The 24,259-nt window shown below is 59.6% G+C and overlaps 2 protein-coding genes and 3 long non-coding RNA genes across 6 annotated transcripts; 1 reads left to right on the top strand and 4 right to left on the bottom strand.

Moving 5' to 3' along the window:
- The first annotated feature begins 50 nt into the window (after window positions 1–50).
- On the top strand, window positions 51–975 carry LOC121233117. Of its 2 annotated transcripts, none has more exons than XR_005931910.1 (4): window positions 51–124; window positions 366–632; window positions 688–757; window positions 864–975. It is a non-coding gene; the product is annotated as an uncharacterized LOC121233117 (long non-coding RNA). The 2 variants fall into 2 exon arrangements; XR_005931909.1 differs by having other exon boundaries at window positions 56–97.
- LOC121233118 lies at window positions 94–388 on the bottom strand. The gene is made up of 3 exons (XR_005931911.1): window positions 323–388; window positions 273–277; window positions 94–131 (listed from the first exon to the last, which is right to left on the bottom strand). It is a non-coding gene; the product is annotated as an uncharacterized LOC121233118 (long non-coding RNA).
- A 6,146-nt stretch (window positions 976–7,121) lies between the features above and the next one.
- LOC115338144 (fat storage-inducing transmembrane protein 1-like) lies at window positions 7,122–7,975 on the bottom strand. Its single transcript, XM_030006585.2, has one exon. It carries the CDS (start codon window positions 7,844–7,846, stop codon window positions 7,226–7,228), a length of 621 nt encoding a protein of 206 aa, XP_029862445.1. The 5' UTR covers window positions 7,847–7,975; the 3' UTR covers window positions 7,122–7,225.
- Window positions 7,976–10,611: 2,636 nt separating this feature from the next.
- Window positions 10,612–23,841, bottom strand: DCAF11 (DDB1 and CUL4 associated factor 11; the record flags this gene model as incomplete). The annotated part of the gene is given in 14 exon segments (XM_030006583.2): window positions 10,612–10,777; window positions 11,828–11,934; window positions 12,593–12,745; window positions 15,614–15,767; window positions 17,766–17,842; window positions 17,845–17,950; window positions 18,931–19,057; window positions 19,685–19,739; window positions 20,900–20,984; window positions 20,986–21,047; window positions 21,168–21,268; window positions 21,383–21,452; window positions 22,284–22,411; window positions 23,648–23,841. Coding segments are annotated over 14 exon segments (1,551 nt in total), but the record flags the coding sequence as incomplete, so codon positions are not given.
- On the bottom strand, window positions 13,450–15,455 carry LOC115338145. Its single transcript, XR_003922341.2, has 2 exons — window positions 15,089–15,455; window positions 13,450–14,922 (listed from the first exon to the last, which is right to left on the bottom strand). It is a non-coding gene; the product is annotated as an uncharacterized LOC115338145 (long non-coding RNA).
- Window positions 23,842–24,259: the final 418 nt, after the last annotated feature.

The following is a 24,259-nucleotide window of genomic DNA, read 5'->3' on the forward strand; positions in this document are numbered from 1 at the left end:
TGGGAGGTGAAGCGGGGGCACTCTGGCCACCAGGTCTACCCAGTGCAAAACTGGCCATCAGGTCTACCCAGTGCAAACTGGCCATCAGGTCTACCCAGTGGGAACTGGCCACCAGGTCTACCCAGTGGGAACTGGCCACCAGCTCTACCCAATAGGAACTGGCCATCAGGTCTACCCAGGGGAACTGACCACCGGGTCTACCCAGGGGAACTGGCCACTGGGTCTACCCAGAAGGAACTGACCACCGGGTCTACCCAGTAGGAACTGGCTACTGGGTCTACCCAGGGGAACAGGCCACTGGGTCTACCCAGAAGGAACTGACCACCGGGTCTACCCAATAGGAACTGGCCACCAGGTCTCCCCAGTGGGAACGGGACACCAGGTCTACCCAGTGCAAACTGGCCATCAGGTCTACCCAGTGGGAACTGGCCACCAGGTCTACCCAGTAGGAACTGGCCATCAGGTCTACCCAAGGCAACTGGCCACCGGGTCTACCCAGTAGGAACTGGTCACCAGGTCTACCCAGTAGGAACTGGCCACCGGGTCTACCCAGTAGGAACTGGCCATCAGGTCTACCCGGGGGAACTGGACACCGGGTCTACCCAGTAGGAACTGGCCACCAGGTCTACCCAGTAGGAACTGGCCACCAGGTCTACCCAGTAGGAACTGGCTACCGGGTCTACCCAGTAGGAACTGGCCACCGGGTCTACCCAGTAGGAACTGGCCATCAGGTCTACCCGGGGGAACTGGACACCAGGTCTACCCAGGGCAACTGGCCACCGGGTCTACCCAGTAGGAACTGGCTACTGGGTCTACCCAGGGGAACAGGCCACTGGGTCTACCCAATAGGAACTGTCCGCCAGGTCTACCCAGTGGGAATGGGCCACCAGGTCTACCCAGGGGAACTGGCCACCAGGTCTGCCCAGTAGGAACTGGCCACCAGGTCTACCCAATAGGAACTGGCCACCGGGTCTACCCAGTAGGAACTGGCCACCGGGTCTACCCAATAGGAACTGGCCACCGGGTTCTACCCAGTAGGAACTGGCCATCAGGTCTACCCAAGGGAACTGGACACCAGGTCTACCCAGGGGAACTGGTCACCAGGTCTACCCAGTGGGAACGGGACACCAGGTCTACCCAGGGGAACTGGTCACCAGGTCTACCCAGTAGGAACTGGCCACCAGGTCTACCGGTGGTGGGGAGGAGGAGGAGGGGGGGGGAGTGGGGGGAGCAGGGTGGGGCGAGCTGTCTCTTTTCTCCAGAAAACCCGCCGATTTAGAGCGAAGCCACCACATTTGAGCATTATTTGCATCTGCCCAACCGCTTCGCTTCATTTCACCCGCTAAGGCGCTAAAATCCCCCTTTTTTCCCCTGGTTTCGGCCACCGAACCCGTCCGCTTCCCGCCAACGGCCTCCTGCTGCGAAAAGTCGCTATTTTTGGCTCCTTCAGCTCAAAGTTGTTGCATTTATTCCCCAGGTTGTCCTCAAAAGCTGCGCTGACACCTGGCGCTACCAAAATACCGAGTTTCTGGTGGAAAAAATCTGCATTTTGTGGAAACGACCCTTATTTCATGGGGAAAGTACCCATTTTTGTGGTAAAAAAGCGCCTCATTTTATGGAAAGAAAACTTATTTTATAGAAAAAAACCTCATGTTAAGGTTTAAAACCCCTCAATTTATGGTAAACCCCCTCAATTTATGTAAAAATACCCTCATATTATGGCAAACTCCCCTCATTTTGTGGTCAAAATCCCTCATTTTATGGTAAAACACCCCCTTCTTTTATGGAAAGAAACCTCATTTTATGGTAAAGAAAACCCTCATTTTCTAGGGAAAAAAAAATCCCTCATTTTATGGAAAACCACCTCATTTTATGGAAAAAAATTGTCATTTTATGGAAACAAAAACTCATTATATGAAAAAAACCCTAACTTTATGGTAAAAAAAATCTCATTTTACAGGAAAAAACCCCTCATTTTATGGTAAAAAACCCCCTCATTTTATAGAAAACACCCTCATCTTATGGTAAAAACCACCTCATTTTATGGTAAAAAAACCCCACCTCATTTTATTGGAAAAAAAAAAAAAAAATCTTTTTATGGAAGCCTCCCTCATTTTATGGAAAAGAGTCTCATTTTATAGAAAAAACACTTAATTTATGGAAAAAAAAACCCCTCATTTTATGGTAAAACCCCCTCATTTTCTGGTTAAAAAAGCCCTCATTTTATGGTAAATAAATGCTCATTTTATGGTAAAAAGAAATCATTTTATGGTAAAAAATCTCATTGTACAGAACAAAAACTCATTTTATGGTAAATAAATGCTTAATTTATGGAATATAACTCTTTCATTTATGGAAAAAAAAAACCCTCATTTTATGGAAAAAAACTTATTCCGTGGGAAAAAAAAAATCATTTTATGATAAACCCCCCCTCATTTTATGGTTAAAAAAAAAATTCATTTTACAGAAAAAAACCACGTCATTTTATGGTAAACCCCCCCCCCCCCCCTCATTTTATGGTAAAAAACCCCCCTTATTTTATGGAAAACCATCTCATCTTATGAAAAAAGAATCTCATTTTATGGAAAAAAAAATTTATTGCAAAAATCCTCTTATCTTATGGCAAAAAAAGCCCTCATTTTATGGTGAAAATGCCTCTTTCTATGGTATAAAAATCTCATTTTACGGAAAAAATCTCTCATTTTATGGAAAAAAAACCTCTTCTTATGGAAACCTCACCTCATTTTATTGAAAAAACCCTCATTTTATGGTAAAAAAACTACAATTTTTTGGTAAAAAAAGCCCTCATTTTATGGTAAATAAGTGCTCATTTTATGGTAAAAAATTCATTTTATGGTAAAAAAAAATCATTTTCTGGTTTAAAAAAACCCCTCCATTTATGGTAAATAAACCTTTACTTTAGGGAAAAATCCCTCATTTTATGGAAAAAAATCCCTCATTTTATGGAAAAAAACCTCATTTTATGGTGAAACCCTCTCATTTTATGGTAAAAAAAATTCTCATTTTACAGAAAAAAAACCCCTTCATTTATGGTAAAAAAACCCCCTCATTTTATGGTAAAAAAATCTCATTTTACAGAAAAAAAGACTCATGTTATGGTAAAAAAAACCCTCATTTTATGGAAAACCCAATCATTTTATGGAAAAAAATCTCATGTTATGGAAAAAAAGCCCTAATTTTATAAAAAACCTGTCATTTTATGGGAAAAAAAACATTTTAGGGAAAACCCCCTCATTTTATGGCAAAAATAAACACAGCAAAAGAAGCATTTTATGGCAAAATAAACCTTGTTTTAAGGCAAAAAATTAAATCCTCATTTTAAGGCAAAAACACCCTTAGTCTGTGGTAAAAAAACCCCTCGTTTTAAGGTAAAATCCCCTCATTTTATGTTTAAAAACCCCTCATTTTATGAAAAAAAACCAAAAACCAAGCCCTCATGTTATCATAAAGCTGTCCTCATTTTAAGGTAAAAAGCTCTCATTTTATGGCAAAATCCCACCCAAATTTATGGCCAAAAAAATCCTCTTTTTTTGGTAAAATCCCTCCTTTTTGTGACAAAAAGAAAGCCCTCATTTAAAGGGAAAAAAACCTTGATTTTACGGTAAAAAAGACCCACATTTTATGAAAAAAAAACCCTTCCACTTTATGGAAAAAAAAAAACCCTAATTTTATGGCAATAATTCCGCATTTTCTAGCAAATGTCCCCCTCGTTCTACGGCAAAACCCCCCTTATTTTATGGCAAAAAAAAAGCATTTTAGGTGCAAACCCCCCCATTTTACGGCACAAAAAGCAGCACTTTATCGCCAAACCACACATTTTATCACAAACCCCACACATTTTTATGGCAAAAATACACATTTTACAGCAAACCCACACATTTTACAGCAAACACACACATTTTATGGCAAAAAAACCCACATTTTATAGCAAACGCACACATTTTATGGGAAAAAACCTACATTTTCTTCCTTTATCATCATTTTAGCCCCCAAAATCTCCTTTTTTTCCCCCAAACCAGGCACTTTGCTGTAAAAAAAAAAAAACCATTTCCACCTTCGCTGCCGAACCCAAACTCCGTTTTTTTTTCTGCGAAAAGGGAAAACTGGCGGATTTTTAACCCAAAACATGAAATTTGGCAGAAAACCTCCCCTTGGCTGCCCAAAACCTGCCTTTTTTGGAGAGAGCTCCAACCGCAATTCACAAATCTTGACTTTTTTGCCCCAAAATCTTGACTTTGGCGTCCGAAAATCTTGACTTCTGCGCCCCAAAACCTTGATTTTTGTGCTCCAAAAATCTTCACTTCCGTACTCAAAAATCTTCGCTTTTCTGCCCCCAAAATCTTGGCTTCTGTGCTCCAAAAATCTTGACTTTTGCACCCAGAAGTCTTGACTTTTGTACCCAAAAAATCTTCATTTTTGCGCTCCAAAAATCTTCACTTCTGTACTCAAAAATCTTCACTTTCATGCCCCCAAAATCTTGACTTTTGTGCCCAAAATCTTGACTTCTGTGCTCCCAAATCTTGAGGTTTGTGCCCCCCAAAATCTTGACCTTTTTGTCCAAAATCTTGAATTTCACCCCCCAAAATCTTGAATTTTGTCCTCCAAAATCTTGACTTTTCTATCCAAAAATCTTGACCTTTTTGTCCAAAAATCTTGACTTTTCTGTCCAAAAATCTTCACTTTTGGGCAAAAATCGCCTGTTGTGCAAAACCCGCCATTTCTACATATTAAAAAAAAACCAAAACCTTCTTTTTTGGGAAAATCCCCCAATTTGCCTCTTCACGCCCCAAAAAAAATCCCCTCCCCCCGTACCGAAAACCACCGCTTTCTGCTTTTTATGCAAAACGCCCTTTTTTGCTCCTTTCCGCGCGGCCGCTCAATCCCGTCACCGCCCGGCCCCAAAACTTGCGGGTTTCGACCCAATTTTAACACACCCCCCCCCAACGGTCAGATTTCCCCTCCCCCACCCCCAAAATCGGGGAGGGGGAGGGGCAAACCCCAACGCCTGGCTCCCATTGGGGGGGTCAACGGGGTCACCCAGGCAGCACCAGACCGCCCACTTCCTCCACCTCTCACCTCATTGGCCGTTGCCCTCACCCCGCCTCCCGCTCCCTCAGCCAATGGCAGCACCTTGGACCTCCCCCCCCCCCCCTTGCCCTCCCCTGATTGGCCGGGACCTCAATGACCTCAAACACCCCCAAAAAAAGGGGGAACCCCCCAATTTCTAGCCCAATTTGTCCCAAAATGGCTCCTCTTGGACTCTTGAGGTTTTCCAGGACCGTTGAGGTTCTCCAAGCCGGTTTGGGTTCTCTTGGACATCTAGAACCTTCCTGGACACCTCAGTCCCCCCCCAAACCCCATCACCCCCCAATATGACCCCGCCCACCATGGGCACATGGACCTTCTGGACACTTGAGGTTCTCCAAGACGGTTGAGGTTCTCCAAGATGGTTGGGTTCTCCAGGACGGTTGAGGTTGTCCAGGATGGTTGAGGTTCTCCAAGATGGTTGGGTTCTCCAGGACGGTTGAGGTTCTCCAGGACGGTTGAGGTTCTCCAAGATGGTTGGGTTCTCCAAGACGACTGAGGTTCTCCAAGACGACTGAGGTTCTCCAAGACGACTGAGGTTCTCCAAGACAGTTGGGTTCTCCAAGACAGTTGGGTTCTCCAAGATGGTTGAGGTTCTCCAAGACGACTGAGGTTCTCCAAGACAGTTGGGTTCTCCAAGATGGTTGAGGTTCTCCAAGACGACTGAGGTTCTCCAAGATGGTTGGGTTCTCCAGGACGGTTGAGGTTCTCCAAGACGGTTGAGGTTCTCCAGGTCGGTTGAGGGTTCTCCAAGACGGTTGAGGTTCTCCAGGTCGGTTGAGGTTCTCCTGGACATCTAGAACCTTCCCGGACGTCTGGATCCCCCCCCCCGGCCACTTGGGTCCTTCATGCCGATGGAAGCCCCAACCCAGGTGGCCCAGGAGAACACGGGTAACGGTACCAGAAGCGATAGGTGACGACCCAAGCGGCCCAACCCAAGGCGGCGCCGGCGGCGTTGCGCGGCCAATCGTGACGGTAGGCCAAGGTGACGGCCAATAAGGCTTGCCACACCAGCACCAAGGCGACGTTGAGGAGGAAGAGGATGCAGAGGGCGGTGCCCGGACGCCGGGGTCCTTCCTCCGCGGCATCTTCATCCTCCTTCCACCCAGAAGACCATGGGGCTGGTTGGGGCCAACCGGGTGATGGTGGCTCCGTGGGCGATGATGACCTCATGGGCGATGATGACCTCATGGGCACTGATGACCTCATGGGCGATGATGACCTCATGGGCGATGATGACCTCATGGCTGATGGTGGCCTCATGGGTGACGGTGACCTCATGGGTGATGGTGGCTCCATGGGTGATGGTGGCCCCATAGACGATGGTGGCCCCATAGACGAAGGTCGCCCCATAGATGAAGGCTGCCCCATAGATGACGGTGGCCCCATAGATGACGGTGGCCCCATGGAGGATGGTGGCCCCATAGATGATGGTGGCCCCATAGAAGACGGTGGCCAGCCGGACGCCTGGCTCCACCCAGACGCTGGGGTCGCCCCCAAGGTCAAACCACCCAATCGGAGAGCTCGTAGCAACCAATGCCAGAAGGACTGGCTCCTCCCAGCGGAGGAGGAGGCGGGGACTTCCCAGCCCGGACGCCAGGGTCCTTCATGGATCTCCCAACCTGGACGTTGAGGTTCTTCGTGGCCCCACCCCATTCGCTGAGCTCCTTCGTGGCCCCACCCCATTCGTTGAGCTCCTTCGTGGCCCCACCCCATTCGCTGAGCTCCTTCATGGCCCCACCCCATTCGCTGAGCTCCTTCGTGGCTCCGCCCCATCCATTCAGGTTCTTCGTGGCTCCATCTCACCCGTTGGGGTTCTTCACCCTTCCATCCCGCCTCTTGACCTTCTTCGCGGCCCCACCCCATTGGCTGAGCTCCCTCGCGGCCCCACCCCATTGGCTGAGCTCCCTCGCGGCCCCACCCCATTGGCTGAGCTCCCTCGCGGCCCCACCCCGTCCACTGAGGTCCTTCACCCTTCCATCCCGCCTCTTGACCTCCTTCGCGGCCCCACCCCATTCGTTGACCTCCTTCGCGGCCCCACCCCGTCGGCTGATCTCCCTCGCGGCCCCACCCCATTGGCTGAGCTCCTTCGCGGCCCCACCCCGTCCACTGACGTCCTTCACCGCTCCACCCCATTCGCTGAGGTTCCCCGCGGCCCCACCCCCGCCCGCCGAGCTCCTTCCCGCCCCCATTTCCTTCGCCAGGGCGGGTAGAGGATCCGCCCCAAAGCCCCGGCCTCTTCGGCCAATCCCAAGCCGCAATGAACCAAGGCGAAAGCTTGGGGGGAGGCCCCGAACCCCTCCCACCGATGCCCCTCGGCCCGACAGCTCCGTGGGTCGCCGTGGGGCAGGAGGAGGATCCCGCCGGCCACGGGGCTCAAACAACGGCCGGTGGCGGCTTCCAAGGCGGCGAAGAAACGAGGGGCGGAGCGAGCCAGGGCCACGCCCACCGCCCACCGCCCAACGGCGCGGAGAAGGGCGGCCACGCCCGGACGGGCCAGGGGCAAAGCGGCCACTAAGAGGGCGCCCAGCAACAAGGTCGTCCAACCGCCGGCCGAGGCCACCAGGCGCCTGGTTGGGGGGCGGGGAGGGGATGTATGGGGCGGGGGGGGCGGGGCGGGGGGGGAGGCGGGGCCAGGACGCCCCCCCCCCCCCCCAGCCCCATAACCACCTCCAGACCCATAACCGAGCCCCCTAACTCCATAGCGCCCTCCCAGCCCTATAGAGACCCCCAGCCCCATAGCTCGGCCAGCCCCACAGCACCCCCAGCCCCATAACCACCTCCAGACCCATAACCACTCCCTCCCAGCCCCATAGCTCCTCCAGCCCCATAACCACCTCCAGACCCATAACCACCCCCCAGCCCCATAGCTCCTCCAGCCCCATAACCACCTCCAGACCCATAACCACCCCCCAGCCCCATAGCTCCTCCAGACCCATAAACACCTCCAGACCCATAACCACTCCCGCTAGCCCCATAGCTCCTCCAGCCCCACAGCTTCCCCCAGCCCCACACACCGCTCCATCCTCCCCAGCCCCATAACTCTGCCAGCCCCACAAGTCCCCCAGACCCATAACCACCCCCCCAGCCCCATAGCTCCTCCAGCCCCATAACCACCTCCAGACCCATAACCACTCCCTCTAGCCCCATAGCTCCCCCAGCCCCACAGCTTCCCTCAGCCCCACACACTCCTCCATCCTCCCCAGCCCCACAACTCTGCCAGCCCCACAAGTCCCCCAGACCCATAACCACCTCCTCTAGCCCCATAGCCCCCTCCCAGCCCTATAGCACCCCAGCCCCATACACTCCTCCAGCCCCATAACCACCTCCAGCCCCACAACCACACCCCCAGCCCCACAGCCCCCTCCCAGCCCTATAACCCCCATCCTCCCCAGCCCCATAGCTCCTCCAGCCCCATAACCACTGCCCCAACCCCATAACCCCCACAGCCCCACAGCACCCCCCAGCCCCACAACCTCCCCAGCCCCATAACCACTCCAAGCCGCTGCCCTAACCCCCCCAGCCCCATAGCTCCACCAGCCCCACAGCCACCCCCCCCATCCCATAGCTGCCCCATAGCTCCCCCCAGCCCCATGTCCCCACCAGCCCCACAACCACCCCAGCCCCATAACCACCCCCCAACCTCTTAGCCCCTCCAGCCCTATACCGTCCCTCTGCCCCATAGCTCTGCCAGCCCCACAGCACCCCCCAGCCCCACCCCCCCCATCCTCCCCAGCCCCACAGGTCCCCCTGGCCCCACACACCCCAGCCCCATAACCACCCACAGCCCCATAACCACCCCCTCTAGCCCCATAGCCCCCTCCCAGCCCTATAGCACCCCAGCCCCATGCACCCCTCCAGCCCCATAACCACCTCCAGCCCCACAACCACCCCCCCAACTCACAGCTCCCCCCAGCCCCATAACTCCCCCCCCAGCCCCACAACCACCCCCCCCAACCCCATCACCCCCCCAGCCCCATAACTCCCCCCAGGCCCCCCAACCCCACAAGCCCACAACCACCCCCAGCCCCATAACTGTCTCCAGCCCCATAACCAGCCCCCCGGCCCCATAACTCCCCCAATGCCCACACCCCCCCAGCCCCTTAACCACCCCCCAACCCACAGCTCTCCCCAGCCCCACAACCACCCCCCAGCCCCATAACCACATCCAGCCCCACAACCACCCCCCAACCCATAGCTCCTCCCAGCCCCCACACCCCCCCAGCCCCACAACCCCCCCCAGCCCCATAACTATCTCCAGCCCCACAACCACCCCCCTAACCCCATCACCCCCCCAGCCCCATAACTGTCTCCAGCCCCACAACCACCCCCCAGCCCCATAACTCCCCCAATGCCCACACTCTCCCAGCCCCATAACCACCCCCCAGCCCCATAACTATCTCCAGCCCCACAACTCCCCCCCAGCCCCACAACCCACCCCCCAGCCCCATAACCACTGCCAGCCCCACAACTCCCCCCCCCCAGCCCCACACCCCCCCCAGCCCCATAACCACCCCCCCAAACCCACAGCTCCCCCCAGCCCCACAACCCCCCCAGCCCCATAACCGTCTCCGGCCCCACAACCACCCCCCCAGCCCCACAGCTCCCCCCAGCCCCACAACTATCTCCAGCCCCACAACCACCCCCCCCAGCCCCACAACCCCCCCCAGCCCCACAACTATCTCCAGCCCCACAACCACCCCCCCCAGCCCCACAACCCACAACTCCCCCCCCAGCCCCACAACTATCTCCAGCCCCACAACCACCCCCCCCCAGCCCCACAACTCCCCCCCAGCCCCACAACTATCTCCAGCCCCACAACCACCCCCCCAGCCCCACAACCCCCCCAGCCCCATAACTATCTCCAGCCCCACAACCACCCCCCCCAGCCCCACAACCCACAGCTCCCCCCCAGCCCCACAACTATCTCCAGCCCCACAACCACCCCCCCCAGCCCCACAACTCCCCCCCAGCCCCACAACTCCCCCCCAGCCCCACAACTATCTCCAGCCCCACAACCAGCCCCACTCACGCCTCCAGCAGGTTATGGGGCGAAGCCAACAGGCTGTGTGGGTCGGCCCGGGCTTTCAGGAGGGGTCCCAGCCCCACAAGTACGGCCAAAACCAAAGCGTGGGCCCGCGGGAAAGCCGGCGAGCCCAAGATGGCCGCCGCCCCACGGCTTAAGGCCTGGATGGCCGCCCCACACCGCCCCATGGCCGCCCCGGCCCCACGGCGGGATCGGGATCGGCGCTCGGGGACAGCTGGCGGGGAGGGGACAAGGACACGGGGAGGACACGGGGGGGGGGGGTCGTAAGGGGGGGACGGACGGACGGACGGACGGGGACGGAAGATGTGGGGCGGGCGATGTGGGGCAGAGAGGAAAAAACAAAAAAAAAATATCGTATTTACGACTATCGGGTCACCCCCCCCCCCCGCCCCTGCCCCACGGCGGCAAGGGGACGCGTCCTTCTGTCCGTGTCCCCCCCCATACATCCCATAATAATCCCCCCCCAGGCGGTACTTGGGGGTCGCAGCGGGTTTATTGGGGGGGGGGGGGACGTCGCCGTGGGGCTAGGGCTCTGTGGGGCAGGGGGTCGGGGGGCGCGTGTCCCCCCCCCGCGTCCTCGGCCTGCGGATCCTGGTAATCCCACAGGCGGATGGTGCCGTCCCACTGCGGGGGGGGGGGAAAGGGGGGTCAGCCAGACCCATAGCGAACCCCCCCAGACCCATAGAGACCGACCCAGACCCACAGCGAACCCCCCCAGACCCATAAAAAACCCCTCCAGCCCCATAGAACCCCCCCCAGACCCATAAATACTGACTCAGACCCACAGCGAACCCCCCCAGACCCATAGAGACCGACCCAGCCCCATAGCGAACCCCCCCAGACCCATAGGGACCGACCCAGCCCCATAGAGACTGAGCCAGCCCCACAGCAAATCCCTCCAGACCCATAGAAAAACCCCTCCAGCCCCATAGGGACTAACCCAGCCCCATAGCAAACCCATCCAGACCCATACAGACCGACCCAGCCCCACAGCGAACCCATCCAGCCCCATAGAAAACTCCTCCAGCCCCATAGCAAACCCATCCAGCCCCATAGAAAACTCCTCCAGCCCCATAGGGACTAACCCAGCCCCATAGCGAACCCCACCAGCCCCACAGAAAGCCTCTTCAGCCCCATAGCAACTCCCCCAGCCCCATAGCAAACCCCTCCAGCCCTATAGCAACTCCGCCAGCCCCACAGAGATGCTCCCCAGCCCCATAGAAAACCCCTCCAGCCCCATAACGACTAACCCAGCCCCATAGTGAACTCTTCCAGCCCCATAGAAAACCCTTTCAGCCCCACAGCAATTCCCCCAGCCCCACAGCGAACCCCTCCAGCCCCACAGCAAATGCCTCCAGCCCCATAGCAACACCCCTTGCCCCATAGAGACCCTCCCCAGCCCCATAACGACTGACCCAGCCCCATAGCGAACCCTCCAGCCCCATAACAAACCTCCCAGCCCCACAGAGATGCTCCCCAGCCCCATAGAAAACCCTCCAGCCCCATAGCGACTAACCCAGCCCCATAGCGAACCCCCAGCCCCATAGCGAACCCCTCCAGCCCCATAGAAAACCCTTCCAGCCCCATAGAGACCCTCCCCAGCCCCACAGCGCCCCGCCCCTTCCGCCTCAAGCCCCGCCCCCTCAAGCCCCGCCCCCCCTAAGCCCCGCCCACCGAGGCGCTGGCCAGGGTCCCCTCGTGGGGGTGCCAGCAGACGTCCCGCACGCAGGCGCCGTGATTGGCCAGCCGCCGCACCGCCCGGCCAGTCAGCACGTCGTATACTGCCGAGGTGGGAGGGGCGGGGCGGGGGGTCAGGCCACGCCCACCGCCGCCAAGCCACGCCTCCCTCCTCTGCAAAACACACACCCCCCACCCCCGAGGGGTGACCGCCCCACCTCTGGTCACGCCCACTCGGCCCACGCCCACTCGGCGGAGGCCACGCCCGTGCGCGTCAAGCCACGCCCCCTTCAACCCAAGCCCCGCCCACCGCTATAATCCACGCCCCCTGTCCTTAAGCTGTGGCCCCCCCCCGGGACTGCCTTTAAGCCACGCCCACCACCCCTCAAGCCCCGCCCACCGCCCTAAAAAGCCACGCCCCTGCCCTTGAAGTCACGCCCCTCACCCTTCAAGCAGCGCCCCCACCCTCCAAACCACGCCCCCATCCTCCAAGCCACACCCCCACCCTCCAAACCACGCCCCCATTCCGGCCACGCCCCCACCCTCCAAGCCACGCCCCCGCCCTCCAAGCCACGCCCCCCGCCCTCCAACCCACGCCCTCCACCTCCAACGCACGCCCTCCACCCCGAAACCACGCCCCCACCCTCCAAGCCACGCCCACCTCCCTAGCCACGCCCCCACCCCAACCACGCCCCCCCCGCCCCTTCCCCCCGCGGCGCCCCGTCCTTTAAGCCACGCCCCCCCGAGGCCACGCCCCCTCACCCAGCACCGCCCCCGAGGCGCAGCCCGTGCCCAGGTAGGCCCCGCCCCCGCCGCGGGGCGGGGACAGGCGGCAGCGCAGGAGCGTGTGCAGCACCGCGTGACCCCGGTACGTCATCAGCGAGCTGTCGCCCGGCAACGGCGCCGTCGCCATGGCTACGGCGGGAGAGGAAGGACACGCCCACCGTTACCGCAGCGACCGCCCAGCGCAGGCCACGCCCCCTCCCGTCGCCATGGCGACCGGCCCGCGGACCACGCCCCCTCGCCTCGTTGCCGCGGCAAACCAGGAAGCGCGGCGGGGGTGGGGCTAATTAACATGGGGTGGGGGTAATTAACCCGGGGTGGGGTCTAATTAACATGGGTGGGGGTAATTAACCCGGGGTGGGGCTAATTACATGGGGTGGGGGTAATTAACCCGGGGTGGGGCTAATTAACATGGGGTGGGGGGTAATTAACCCGGGGTGGGCTAATTAACATTGGGTGGGGGTAATTAACCCGGGGTGGGGCTAATTAACATGGGGTGGGGGTAATTAACCCGGGTGGGGCTAATTAACATGGGGTGGGGGTAATTTAACCCGGGGTGGGGCTAATTAACATGGGGGTGGGGGTATTAACCCGGGTGGGGCTTAATTAACATGGGGTGGGGGTAATTAACCCGGGGTGGGCTAATTAACATGGGGTGGGGGTAATTAACCCGGGGTGGGCTAATTAACATGGGGTGGGGGTAATTAACCCGGGGTGGGGCTAATTAACATGGGTGGGGTAATTAACCCGGGGTGGGGCTAATTAACATGGGGTGGGGTAATTAACCCGGGGTGGGGCTAATTAACATGGGGGTGGGGGTAATTAAGGCAAGGACGGCGTTAATTAATGTAATAGTAGGGGTAATTAACACAGGACTGGGGGGTAATTAATCTGGCCTGGGGCTAATTAACATGGGGTGGGGCTATTAACATGGGGTGGGGCTAATTAAGGCAAGGATGGTGTTAATTAACGCAAGAGTAGGGGTAATTAACACAGCACTGGAAGTAATTACACCCGCGGCGGGGCTAATTAACCCAGGGTGGGGCTAATTAACATGGGGTGGGGCTAATTAATCTGGGGTGGGGCTAATTACCCCAAGGGTGGGCCTAAGTCACAAGACATGGGTCTAATTACCCCAAGGACAGGTCTAATTAACCTGGGTTGGGTCTAATTAACCCAGGGTGGGGCTAATTAACACAACCTGGGTCTAACTACCCCAAGGTTGGTGTTAATTACCCCAAGGATGGGTCTAATTAACCTGGGGTGGGTCTAATTAACCCAAGGGTGGGTCTAATTTAAGCAATATGGGTCTAATTACCCCAACGATGGGTCTAATTAACCTGGGTTGGGTCTAATTAACCCGGGGTGGGGCTAATTAACACAACATGGGTCTAACTATCCCAAGGATGGGTCTAACTACCCCAAGGTTGGGGTTAATTACCGCAAGGGTGGGTCTAATTAACCTGGGGCGGGTCTAATTAACCCAAGGGTGGGTCTAATTTAAGCAATATGGGTCTAATTACCCCAAGGATGGGTCTAATTAACCTGGGGTGGGTCTAATTAACCCAACAATAGGTCTAATCAGCCCAGGGGTGGGTCTAATTACCCCAAGGATGGGTCTAATTAACCTGGGTTGGCTCTAATTAACACAATGTGGGTCTAACTACCCCAAGGTTGGGTCTAACTACCCCAAGGTTGGGTCTAACTACCCCAAGGTTGGGGTTAATTACCGCAAGGGTGGGTCTAATTAACCTGGGGCGGGTCTAATTAACCCAAGGGTGGGTCTAATTTAAGCAATATGGGTCTAATTACCCCAAGGATGGGTCTAATTAACCTGGGGTGGGTCTAATTAACCCAACAATAGGTCTAATCAGCCCAGGGGTGGGTCTAATTACCCCAAGGATGGGTCTAATTAACCTGGGTTGGCTCTAATTAACACAATGTGGGTCTAACTACCCCAAGGTTGGGTCTAACTACCCCAAGGTTGGGTCTAACTACCCCAAGGTTGGGGTTAATTACCGCAAGGGTGGGTCTAATTAACCTGGGGCGGGTCTAATTAACCCAAGGGTGGGTCTAATTTAAGCAATATGGGTCTAATTACCCCAAGGATGGGTCTAATTAACCTGGGGTGGGTCTAATTAACCCAACAATAGGTCTAATCAGCCCAGGGGTGGGTCTAATTACCCCAAGGATGGGTCTAATTAACCTGGGTTGGCTCTAATTAACACAATGTGGGTCTAACTACCCCAAGGTTGGGTCTAACTACCCCAAGGTTGGGGTTAATTACCGCAAGGGTGGGTCTAATTAACCTGGGGCGGGTCTAATTAACCCAAGGGTGGGTCTAATTTAAGCAATATGGGGTCTAATTACCCCAAGGATGGGTCTAATTAACCTGGGGTGGGTCTAATTAACCCAACAATAGGTCTAATCAGCCCAGGGGTGGGTCTAATTACCCCAAGGATGGGTCTAATTAACCTGGGTTGGCTCTAATTAACACAATGTGGGTCTAACTACTACCCCAAGGTTGGGTCTAACTACCCCAAGGTTGGGGTTAATTACCCCAAGGGTGGGTCTAATTAACCTGGGGCGGGTCTAATTAACCCAAGAATAGGTCTAATCAGCCCAGGGGTGGGGTTAATTACCCCAAGGGTGGGTCTAATTAACGTGGGTTGGCTCTAATTAACACACGGTGGGTCTAACTACCCCAAGGTTGGGTCTAACTACCCCAAGGTTGGGGTTAATTACCGCAAGGGTGGGTCTAATTAACCTGGGGCGGGTCTAATTAACCCCAGGTGCGCCTAATTAACCCAGGGTTGGACCTAATTACCCCAAGCGAGTCTCTAATTACCCCGGGCCGACCTTAATGACCCCCCAGCATGCCCTCCCCCCCCCCCCCCCCCCCCAGACACCTTCACTCCCCCCGCCCCGCCCCGCCGCCTGACCCGGACGACCTAATTAAGAGGGCGACTTAACGAAGGCCGCGGCCCCGCCCCCCCTCACCGCGCCGGGGCGCCCGCTGCCAGCGGTAGTCCCAGCTCTGGCGCGCGACGGCGCGGCGGGCGGCGGCCAATCCGGCGGGGCCGGCGGGGCGGCGCAGGTCCCACAGCTTGGCCGTCTGGTCCTTGGAGTTGGACGCCAGGTAACGGCCGTCGCCCTAAAAGGTCGAGGGGGCGGGGTTAAGGGCGAGGGCGGGGCGAGGGGGCGGGGCACGCCGACGGTTTGGCGCTCGAGGCGCCCCGGTGCCGCCAACGGCGTCTCCGGGGCTTTTGGGGAGCTTCCCGGTTTGACCAGTTGCGCCGTAAGGTCATCCCAGTTGACCCTTGTTGACCCACAGACCCTTTCCAGTGCTCCCACTACCACCCATGACATCTCCAGAGCTTCTAGAGAGCTTCCCAGTTTGACCAGTTGCAACCGTAAGGTCATCCCAGTTGACTCCAGTTGACCCTTGTTGACCAACAGACCCTTCCCACTGCTCCCACTACCACCCATGACATCTCCAGAGCTTCTAGAGAGCTTCCCAGTTTGACCAGTTGCACCGTAAGGTCATCCCAGTTGACTCCAGTTGACCCTTGTTGACCCACAGACCCTTCCCAGTGCTCCCACTACCACCCATGACATCTCCAGAGCTTCTAGAGAGCTTCCCAGTTTGACCAGTTGCGCCGTAAGGTCATCCCAGTTGACTCCAGTTGACCCTTGTTGACCCACAGACCCTTCCCAGTGCTCCCACTACCACCCATGACATCTCCAGAGCTTCTAGAGAGCTTCCCAGTTTGACCAGTTGCGCCCTAAGGTCATCCCAGTTGACCCTTGTTGACCCACAGACCCTTCCCAGTGCTCCCAGTACCACCCACGGCATCTCCAGGGCTTCTAGAGAGCTTCCCAGTTTGACCAGTTGCGCCCTAAGGTCATCCCAGTTGACTCCAGTTGACCCTTGTTGACCCACAGACCCTTCCCAGTGCTCCCAGTACCACCCACGGCATCTCCAGAGCTTCTAGAGAGCTTCCCAGTTTGACCAGTTGCGCCCTAAGGTCATCCCAGTTGACCCTTGTTGACCCACAGACCCTTCCCAGTGCTCCCACTACCACCCATGACATCTCCAGAGCTTCTAGAGAGCTTCCCAGTTTGACCAGTTGGCCACCGTAAGGTCATCCCAGTTGACCCTTGTTGACCCACAGACCCTTCCCAGTGCTCCCAGTACCACCCACGGCATCTCCAGGGCTTCTAGAGAGCTTCCCAGTTTGACCAGTTGCACCGTAAGGTCATCCCAGTTGACCCCAGTTGACGCTTGTTGACCCATAGACCCTTCCCACTCCCTCCCAGTTGACCCCAGACCCTTCCCGCTCCCTCCCAGTTGACCCCACACCCTTCCCGCTCCCTCCCAGTTGACCCCAGACCCTTCCCACTCCCTCCCAGTTGACCCCACACCACTCCTACTCCCTCCCACTCCCCCCCCAGTTGACCCCACACCCTTCCCACTCCCCCCCCAGTTGACCCCAGACTGTTCCCACTCCCTCCCAGTTAACCCCAGACTGTTCCCACTCCCTCCCAGTTGACCCCACACCCTTCCTGCTCCCCTCCCACTCCCCCCCAGTTGACCCCAGACCCTTCCCGCTCCCTCCCAGTCCCTCCCAGTTGACCCCAGCTCCCCCCCACTCGACCCCAGCCCCTTCCCCGCTCCCCCCCAGTTGACACCAGCCCCTTCCCACTCCCTCCCAGTTGACCCCAGCTCCCTCCCAGTTGACCCCAGACCCTTCCCGCTCCCCCCCAGTTGACCCCAGACCCTTCCCGCTCCCTCCCAGTTGACCCCAGCTCCCTCCCAGTTGACCCCAGACCCTTCCCGCTCCCCCCCAGTTGACCCCAGCTCCCTCCCAGTTGACCCCAGACCCTTCCCGCTCCCTCCCAGTTGACCCGAGCTCCCTCCCAGTTGACCCCAGACCCTTCCCGCTCCCTCCCAGTTGACCCCAGCTCCCTCCCAGTTGACCCCAGACCCTTCCCGCTCCCTCCCAGTCCCTCCCAGTTAACCCCAGCTCCCTCCCAGTTGACCCCAGACCCTTCCCGCTCCCTCCCAGTCCCTCCCAGTTGACCCCAGCTCCCCCCCACTCGACCCCAGCCCCTTCCCGCTCCCTCCCGGTCCCCTCCCGGTCCCACCCACCCGGGGGTGGAGGAAGGTGATGCCGTCGCGGTGGCCGGCCAATAGGCCGACGGGGCGGGGCCGCCCCTCCCCCAGGCACGGCGGTCCCACGCCCGGCAGACGCCGTCGTCGCCGCCCGACAGCAGGAGCTGCCCCCCCGCGTCCCCCAGCGCCACCGCGTTGACGTCGTCCTCGTGGGCCTCCACCTGGGGGCGGGGCCAAGGGAGGGGCGGGGTCAGGGGCGGGGGCAGGGGCGGGGTCAGGGGAAGGGCGGGGTCAAGGGAAGGGGGGGACAAGAGAAGGGTGGGGTCAAGGGAAGGGGGGGTCAAGGGAGGAGTGAGGATCAAGGGAAGGGAGGGGTCAAGGGAATGGGGCGGGGTTCAAGGGAAGGGGGGGTCAAGGGAAGGGGGCGGGGTCAAGGGAAGGGAGGGGTCAAGGGAAGGGAGGGATCAAGGGAAGGGGGCAGGGTCAAGGGAAGGGAGGGGTCAAGGGAATGGGGTGGGGTCAAGGCAATTGGGCGGGGTCAAGGGAAGGGAGGGGTCAAGGGAATGGGGTGGGGTCAAGGGAAGGGGCGGGGTCAAGGGAAGGGGCGGGGTCAAGGGAAGGGGGCGGGGTCAAGGGAAGGGGGCGGGGTCAAGGGAAGGGAGGGGTCAAGGGAAGGGGTGGGGTCAAGGGAAGGGGTGGGGTCAAGGGAAGGGAGGGGTCAAGGGAATGGGGCGGGGTCAAGGGAAGGGGTGGGTCAAGGGAAGGGAAGGGTCAAGGGAAGGGTGGGGTCAAGGGAAGGGTGGGGTCAAGGGAAGGGGGCGGGGGTCAAGGGAAGGGGGCGGGGTCAAGGGAAGGGGGGCGGGGTCAATGGCGGCCCATGGAGGTAGGCAGACATTCGGGGAGGGAGGGGCCGGGGGGGTGGATTTGGGGGCTGTGGGTGGTGTCGGAGCCCGGGGGCGGGGCTTGAGCCCCATAGCGGGGGGCATCAGCCCCATAGCGTGCCCTTGAGCCCCATAGCGGGGTGTTGAGCCCCATAGCGTCACCTTCAGCCCCATAGCGCGCCCCTGACCCCCCTCCCCAGACCCAACCCCACCCCCCCAACGATCTATGGGGCTGCCCCACATGACCCCACCCCCCCCCCCCCCAAACCCCACGGGGAGGGGTGCGGCCGGCCCCGCCCCGCCCCCGCCGTGGGGCTGACCCGTAGGACGCGGCGTTGGACCTCCCGGTCGTAGATGTAGAGGCAGCCGTCGTTGGCTCCGCCCACCACCTCCCGCCCGTCCGGCCCCACGGCCAATGAGAAGACGGCGAAGCGACGTTCCTCCGGCCTGGGGAGGGGGGAGAGATGGGGAAAAGGGGCGGGGCACCGTGGGGCTGGGACCCACGGCGAGGACCCACATCGTCCTCCAACCTGCCCCATAGGCCCCACAGCCTGCCCCATAGATCTCCAACGACCCCGCCCTCCTGCCCCATAGCCTGCCCCATAGAGACCACAACCTGCCCCATAGATCTCTACGGACCCCCAATCCTGCCCCATAGACCCCATATCCTGCCCCATAGATCTCCAATAGGCCCCATCCTCCTGCCCCATAGACCCCACAACCTGCCCCATAGATCTCCCCGGACCCCCATCCTGCCCCATAAAACCCCATATCCTGCCCCATAGATCTCCAGTGGCCCCACCCTCCTGCCCCATAGACCCCACAACCTGCCCCATAGATCTCCCCGGACCCCCAACCTGCCCCATAGACCCCACAGCCTGCCCCATAGATCTCCAACGACTGTGCCCCCTGCCCCATAGCCTGCCCCATAGCTCTCCAATGGCCCCGCCCCCTGCCCTGTAGCTGTCCAACGGCCCCCGCCCCCTGCCCCATAGCTCTCCAACGGCCCCGCCCCCTGCCCCATAGCTCTCCAATGGCCCCGCCCCCCTGCCCCATAGCCTGCCCCACACCCACCGCAGGTCGAGGGCCGTGTGATTGTCCCCGTCCCCGTAGATGTCGTACACGTGGACTGGGCGGGGCCGAACAAAAAGAGGGCGTGTCCTCGTTAGGGCGTGTCCCCTCGTCAGGCCACGCCCAGCTTAAGCCACGCCCCCACCCGGCCCCACCTCAGCACCACACCGACCGAGGGGAATGGGGGGGTTGTCAGGTGCTTAGGCTCCGCCCCCCGCAGCGCAAGCTCCACCCTTTGAGCCAAGCCCCGCCCACATCAACAGCCCACGCCCACAGAGCCCAAACCACGCCCCCAGTTCTAACCACCCCCCCCCGGGCCCATTCCCTGCTGCCAGATCTGCGTCAATAAGGTGGTGGGGGGTGGTGGGTGTGTCAGGCCCGCCCCTATGGCTTAAGCCCACCCCCCATTGGCCAGACTCCGCCCTAGGCTCTGACCACGCCCCCATGCCCAAAACCACGCCCCCCAGTACCAGTTTCATAGCCAGAACCAGTTGCAATACAGGCACCGGGGGAGGGTCAGGCTCCGCCCCACCGCCCTCTAGGCTCCACCCCATGGGTGACCACGCCCCCTCGGTCTGTCCACCCCCCAGACCCAAAACACGCCCCCAGGCCCAAACCACGCCCCCGACCAGTTATGTAAGTCAGACCACTGCAGAGGGGCACTGGGGCATTCAAGCTCCGCCCAAACATTAGACTCCACCCCCATGGCGTGAACACGCCCCCTAGCGCCTTGCCACGCCCCCAGGCCACCAAGCCACGCCCCCAAGCCCATTCCCTGCTGCCAGACCCGCTGCAAACAAAGAACACTGGGGAGGGTCAAGCTCCGCCCCAACCCCCTTAGGCTCCACCCCCACGGCGCGACCACGCCCCCTAGCGCCTGGCCACGCCCCCAGGCCCCAAGCCACGCCCTCTGACCCATTCCCTGCTGCCAGGCCCGCTGCAATAAAGGCAATGGGAGGGGTTCAAGCTCCACCCCAAACCCCTTAGGCTCCACCCCCACGGCGCGACCACGCCCCCTAGCGCCTGGCCACGCCCCCAGACCCCAAGCCACGCCCCCAGGCCCCAAGCCACGCCCCCTGACCCATTCCATGCTGGCCAGGCCCACTGCAATAAAGACACCGGGGAGGGTCAAGCTCCGCCCCAACCCCCTTAGGCTCCACCCCACGGCGCGACCACGCCCCCCAGCGCCTGGCCACGCCCCCTGGCCACGCCCCTCACCATAGTCGGACCAGCTGGAGTAGAGGCAGTGGGCGGCGTCGGGGGTGAAGACGACGTCGAGGATGCTCCAGCCGACGTCGCGCCCCCCGAGCGGCTCGGAAGAGGCGCAGCCCCTCCCCCCGGCACTCGTAGAGCCGCAGGGTGTGGTCTGGGAGGGGGGGAGGAGTCAAAGCGGAGGGGCGTGGCCCGCCCCATAGATTTTTTTTTTTTTTTTTTTTTTTTTTTTTTTTTTTTTTTTTTTGGCTCCTCCTCCCCGCCCCATAAGTACCTTGGCAGGCGGAGACGAAGAGGGAGCCGTCGTCGGAGAAGAGCCCGCAGAACGCTTTTTGGGGGTACGAGTCGGTGAAGGTCACGTGATTGGGGAGGAAACTTGGGGGGGGGGGGAAGGGGGCGGGGTTAAAGGAGGAGGAGGTGGGGCGCCCCGCCCCCACACCTCCACCCCCCCCAAAAAAAGAAAAAAAATTCCCGATTTTCGGCACTTACTGGGAGCCCAAGCGGGATTTCTCGCCCGGGGAGAAGCTGCCGGTAGCGGGCACCCGGCCCCCCACTCGCGATGGGGGGGGCGATGGGGGCGCGGGTGGGACCCAGAGAATTCTTTGGGACCCATAGCAACCCCCCCGGACCCATTAGAAACTGTCCCAGACCCATCGCAACCCCCAGCCCATAGAAATTGCCCCAGCCCCCATAGAAACTGTCTCAGACCCATAGAAACATACTTACACCCCATAGAAACACACTTAGAACCCATAGAAAACACCCCCAGCCCACAGAAACTGCCCCAGACCTATCGCATAACCCTCAGACCCACAGCATCACGCCAAGCCCCATAGAATCCCCCCAGCCCCATAGAATTTCCCCCAGCCCCACAGAATCCCCTCCCATCCCCATAGAATCCCCTCCAGCCCAACATCATCCATTCCAGCCCCACAGCATCCCCTCCAGCCCCATAGCATCCCCCCCAGCCCACAGAATCCCCTCACCAGCCCCACAGAATCCATCCCAAGCCCCACAGAATCCCCCTCCCAGCCCCACAGAATCCCACTCCCAGCCCCACATCATCCATCCCAGCCCCCACAGATCCCCTCCCAGCCCCATAGCATACCCCCAGCCCACAGAATCCCACTCCCAGCCCCACAGAATCCCCTCCCAGCCCCACATCATCCATCCAGCCCCACAGAATCCCCTCCCAGCCCCACATCATCCATCCCAGCCCCATAGAATCCCAGCCCAGCCCCATAGAATCCCCCTCCCAGCCCACAACATCCCCTCCCAGCCCCACAGCATCCCCTTCCCGGCCCCACAAAATCCCCCCCCCCACAGCCCCACAGAATACCCCCCCCCAAGCCCCACAGAATCCCCCCCCAGCCCCACAACTGCCCCACACCTGACGGAGGAGGCGGGGCAAGTTCTCCTCCGTGGGACCGACCCCTCCTCCCCGCCCCACGGCCAATTCCAGCTGGGATTTCAATTCGGTTTGGCCGTCCAGGATCCGGGTGTCGGGGGGAGGCGGGGCTTAACTTGGGGGGGGGGTTGTGTCACATGATCCGTTGGGGGTGGGGTCCCCCGCCCCCCCAACCCCGCCCCCCACCTACCTGGGGGCGGGTCTGCCTCGTCCCCTCCCCCATCCCAGGGTTCCTCGTCGGATTCGGGGGGATCTTGGCCCCTCCCCCGCGCCGGCCCCGCCTGGCTCCTGGAGGGGGGCGGGACCAGTAGGGGGCGCCCTTCAGGGTGGGGCTGGGGCGGGGCGGGATCTATAGGGCGCCCCAGAGCGCTCCGGGGTGACCCATAAATCGCCCCATAGGGCACCCCAGTGCCCCACAGCGCACCCCATAACCCCATAGGGCCCAGCGCCCCAAGTTGCCCACAGCGACCCCAGTGCCCATAGGGCCCCCTATAACCCCATAGGGCACCCCATAACCCCATAGGGCACCCCATAGCGCACCCCATAACCCCCTGCAGCACCCCCGTGCCCCATAAGTCCGCCCCATAGCGCACCCCATAACTCCTATAGGGCTCCCCATAGGGCACCCACTGCTATAGGGCGTCCCATAACCCCTATAGGGGACCGCAGCACCCCATAAGTTGCCCCATAGCACACCCCAGTGCCCCATAGAGAACCCCATAACCCCCGGCAGCACCCCCGTGCCCCATAAGTTCGCCCCATAGCGCAACCCAGTGCCCCATAGAACACCCCATAAACCCCATAGGGCCCCCCAGCGCCCCATAAGCCGCCCCATAGCGGCACCCCATAACTCCTATAGGGCTCCCCATAGAGCACCCACTGCTATAGGGCACCCCATAACCCCAATAGGGCCCCCCAGCCCCCATAAGTCGCCCCATAGCGCAACCCAGTGCCCCATAGAACACCCCATAACCCCATAGGACACCCCAGTGCCCCATAAGTCGCCCCATAGCGCACCCCAACACCCCATAGGGCCCCCCAACACCCCATAAGTCGCCCCATAGCGCAACCCAGTGCCCCATAGAACACCCCATAACCCCGTAGGACACCCCAGTGCCCCATAAGTCGCCCCATAGCGCACCCCAACACCCCATAGGGCCCCCCCAACACCCCATAAGTCCGCCCCATAGCGCACCCCATAACCCCTATAGGGCTCCCCATAGGGCACCCACTGCTATAGGGCGCCCCATAACACCCCATAGGGCCCCCCAGCGCCCCATAAGCCGCCCCATAGCGCACCACCCCCCGCTATGGGGCACCCCATAACCCGCCCCCCCCCCCATTACCTGCGCAGAAGGAAGGCCAGGACCTGGGCCAGGTCGACGTCTTCTTCCTCTTCCTCTTCCTCTTCCTCCTCTTCCTCCTCTTCCTCTTCCTCTTCCTCGCCCCCCCCGGGGTCACCCCGAGGCGGGGGGAGGGGCCGGCCCGCCCCTCCCCCCCCCCCGCGCTGCTGTGGGATCCCATTAAAAAAAAAAAAAAAGAAAAACCTGGGGGGAGGGGGAGGGGGGAGGGGCGTCAGGGCCCCTCCCCCCACGTTGCCATGCCGACCGCCCCCCCCCCCGTTTCAGCCAATCAGCTGCGCCACCCCCCCCCCCCCGGGGGAAAAGGGGGTTTCCCCACCCCCACCCCCTCTCGGCTCCCACCAATCAGGAGCCCCCTCCTTACCCCGGCGCTGACCAATCAGGTGACGCCCTCCCCTCCCCCCTCCCTTTTGTTTCCCCCCCCCCCCCAACTCTCTCCCCTCCCCCCACCCTCCGTCCGCCGCCGCTTGTTTACGTCCGCCGCGCGGCCGGAAGGGCGGGGCTTAGGGGAGGGGCAACTGGGCGTGGCCAGCGGGGATTGGACACCGCCCCGTCACGTGGGTGAGCCGCCGAGGGATTGGCTGAGCGGGGGAGGGG

This window comes from Aquila chrysaetos, unplaced genomic scaffold (genome assembly GCF_900496995.4).
Source record: "Aquila chrysaetos chrysaetos unplaced genomic scaffold, bAquChr1.4, whole genome shotgun sequence".
In the NCBI taxonomy this organism is placed as follows: Eukaryota; Metazoa; Chordata; class Aves; order Accipitriformes; family Accipitridae; genus Aquila; species Aquila chrysaetos.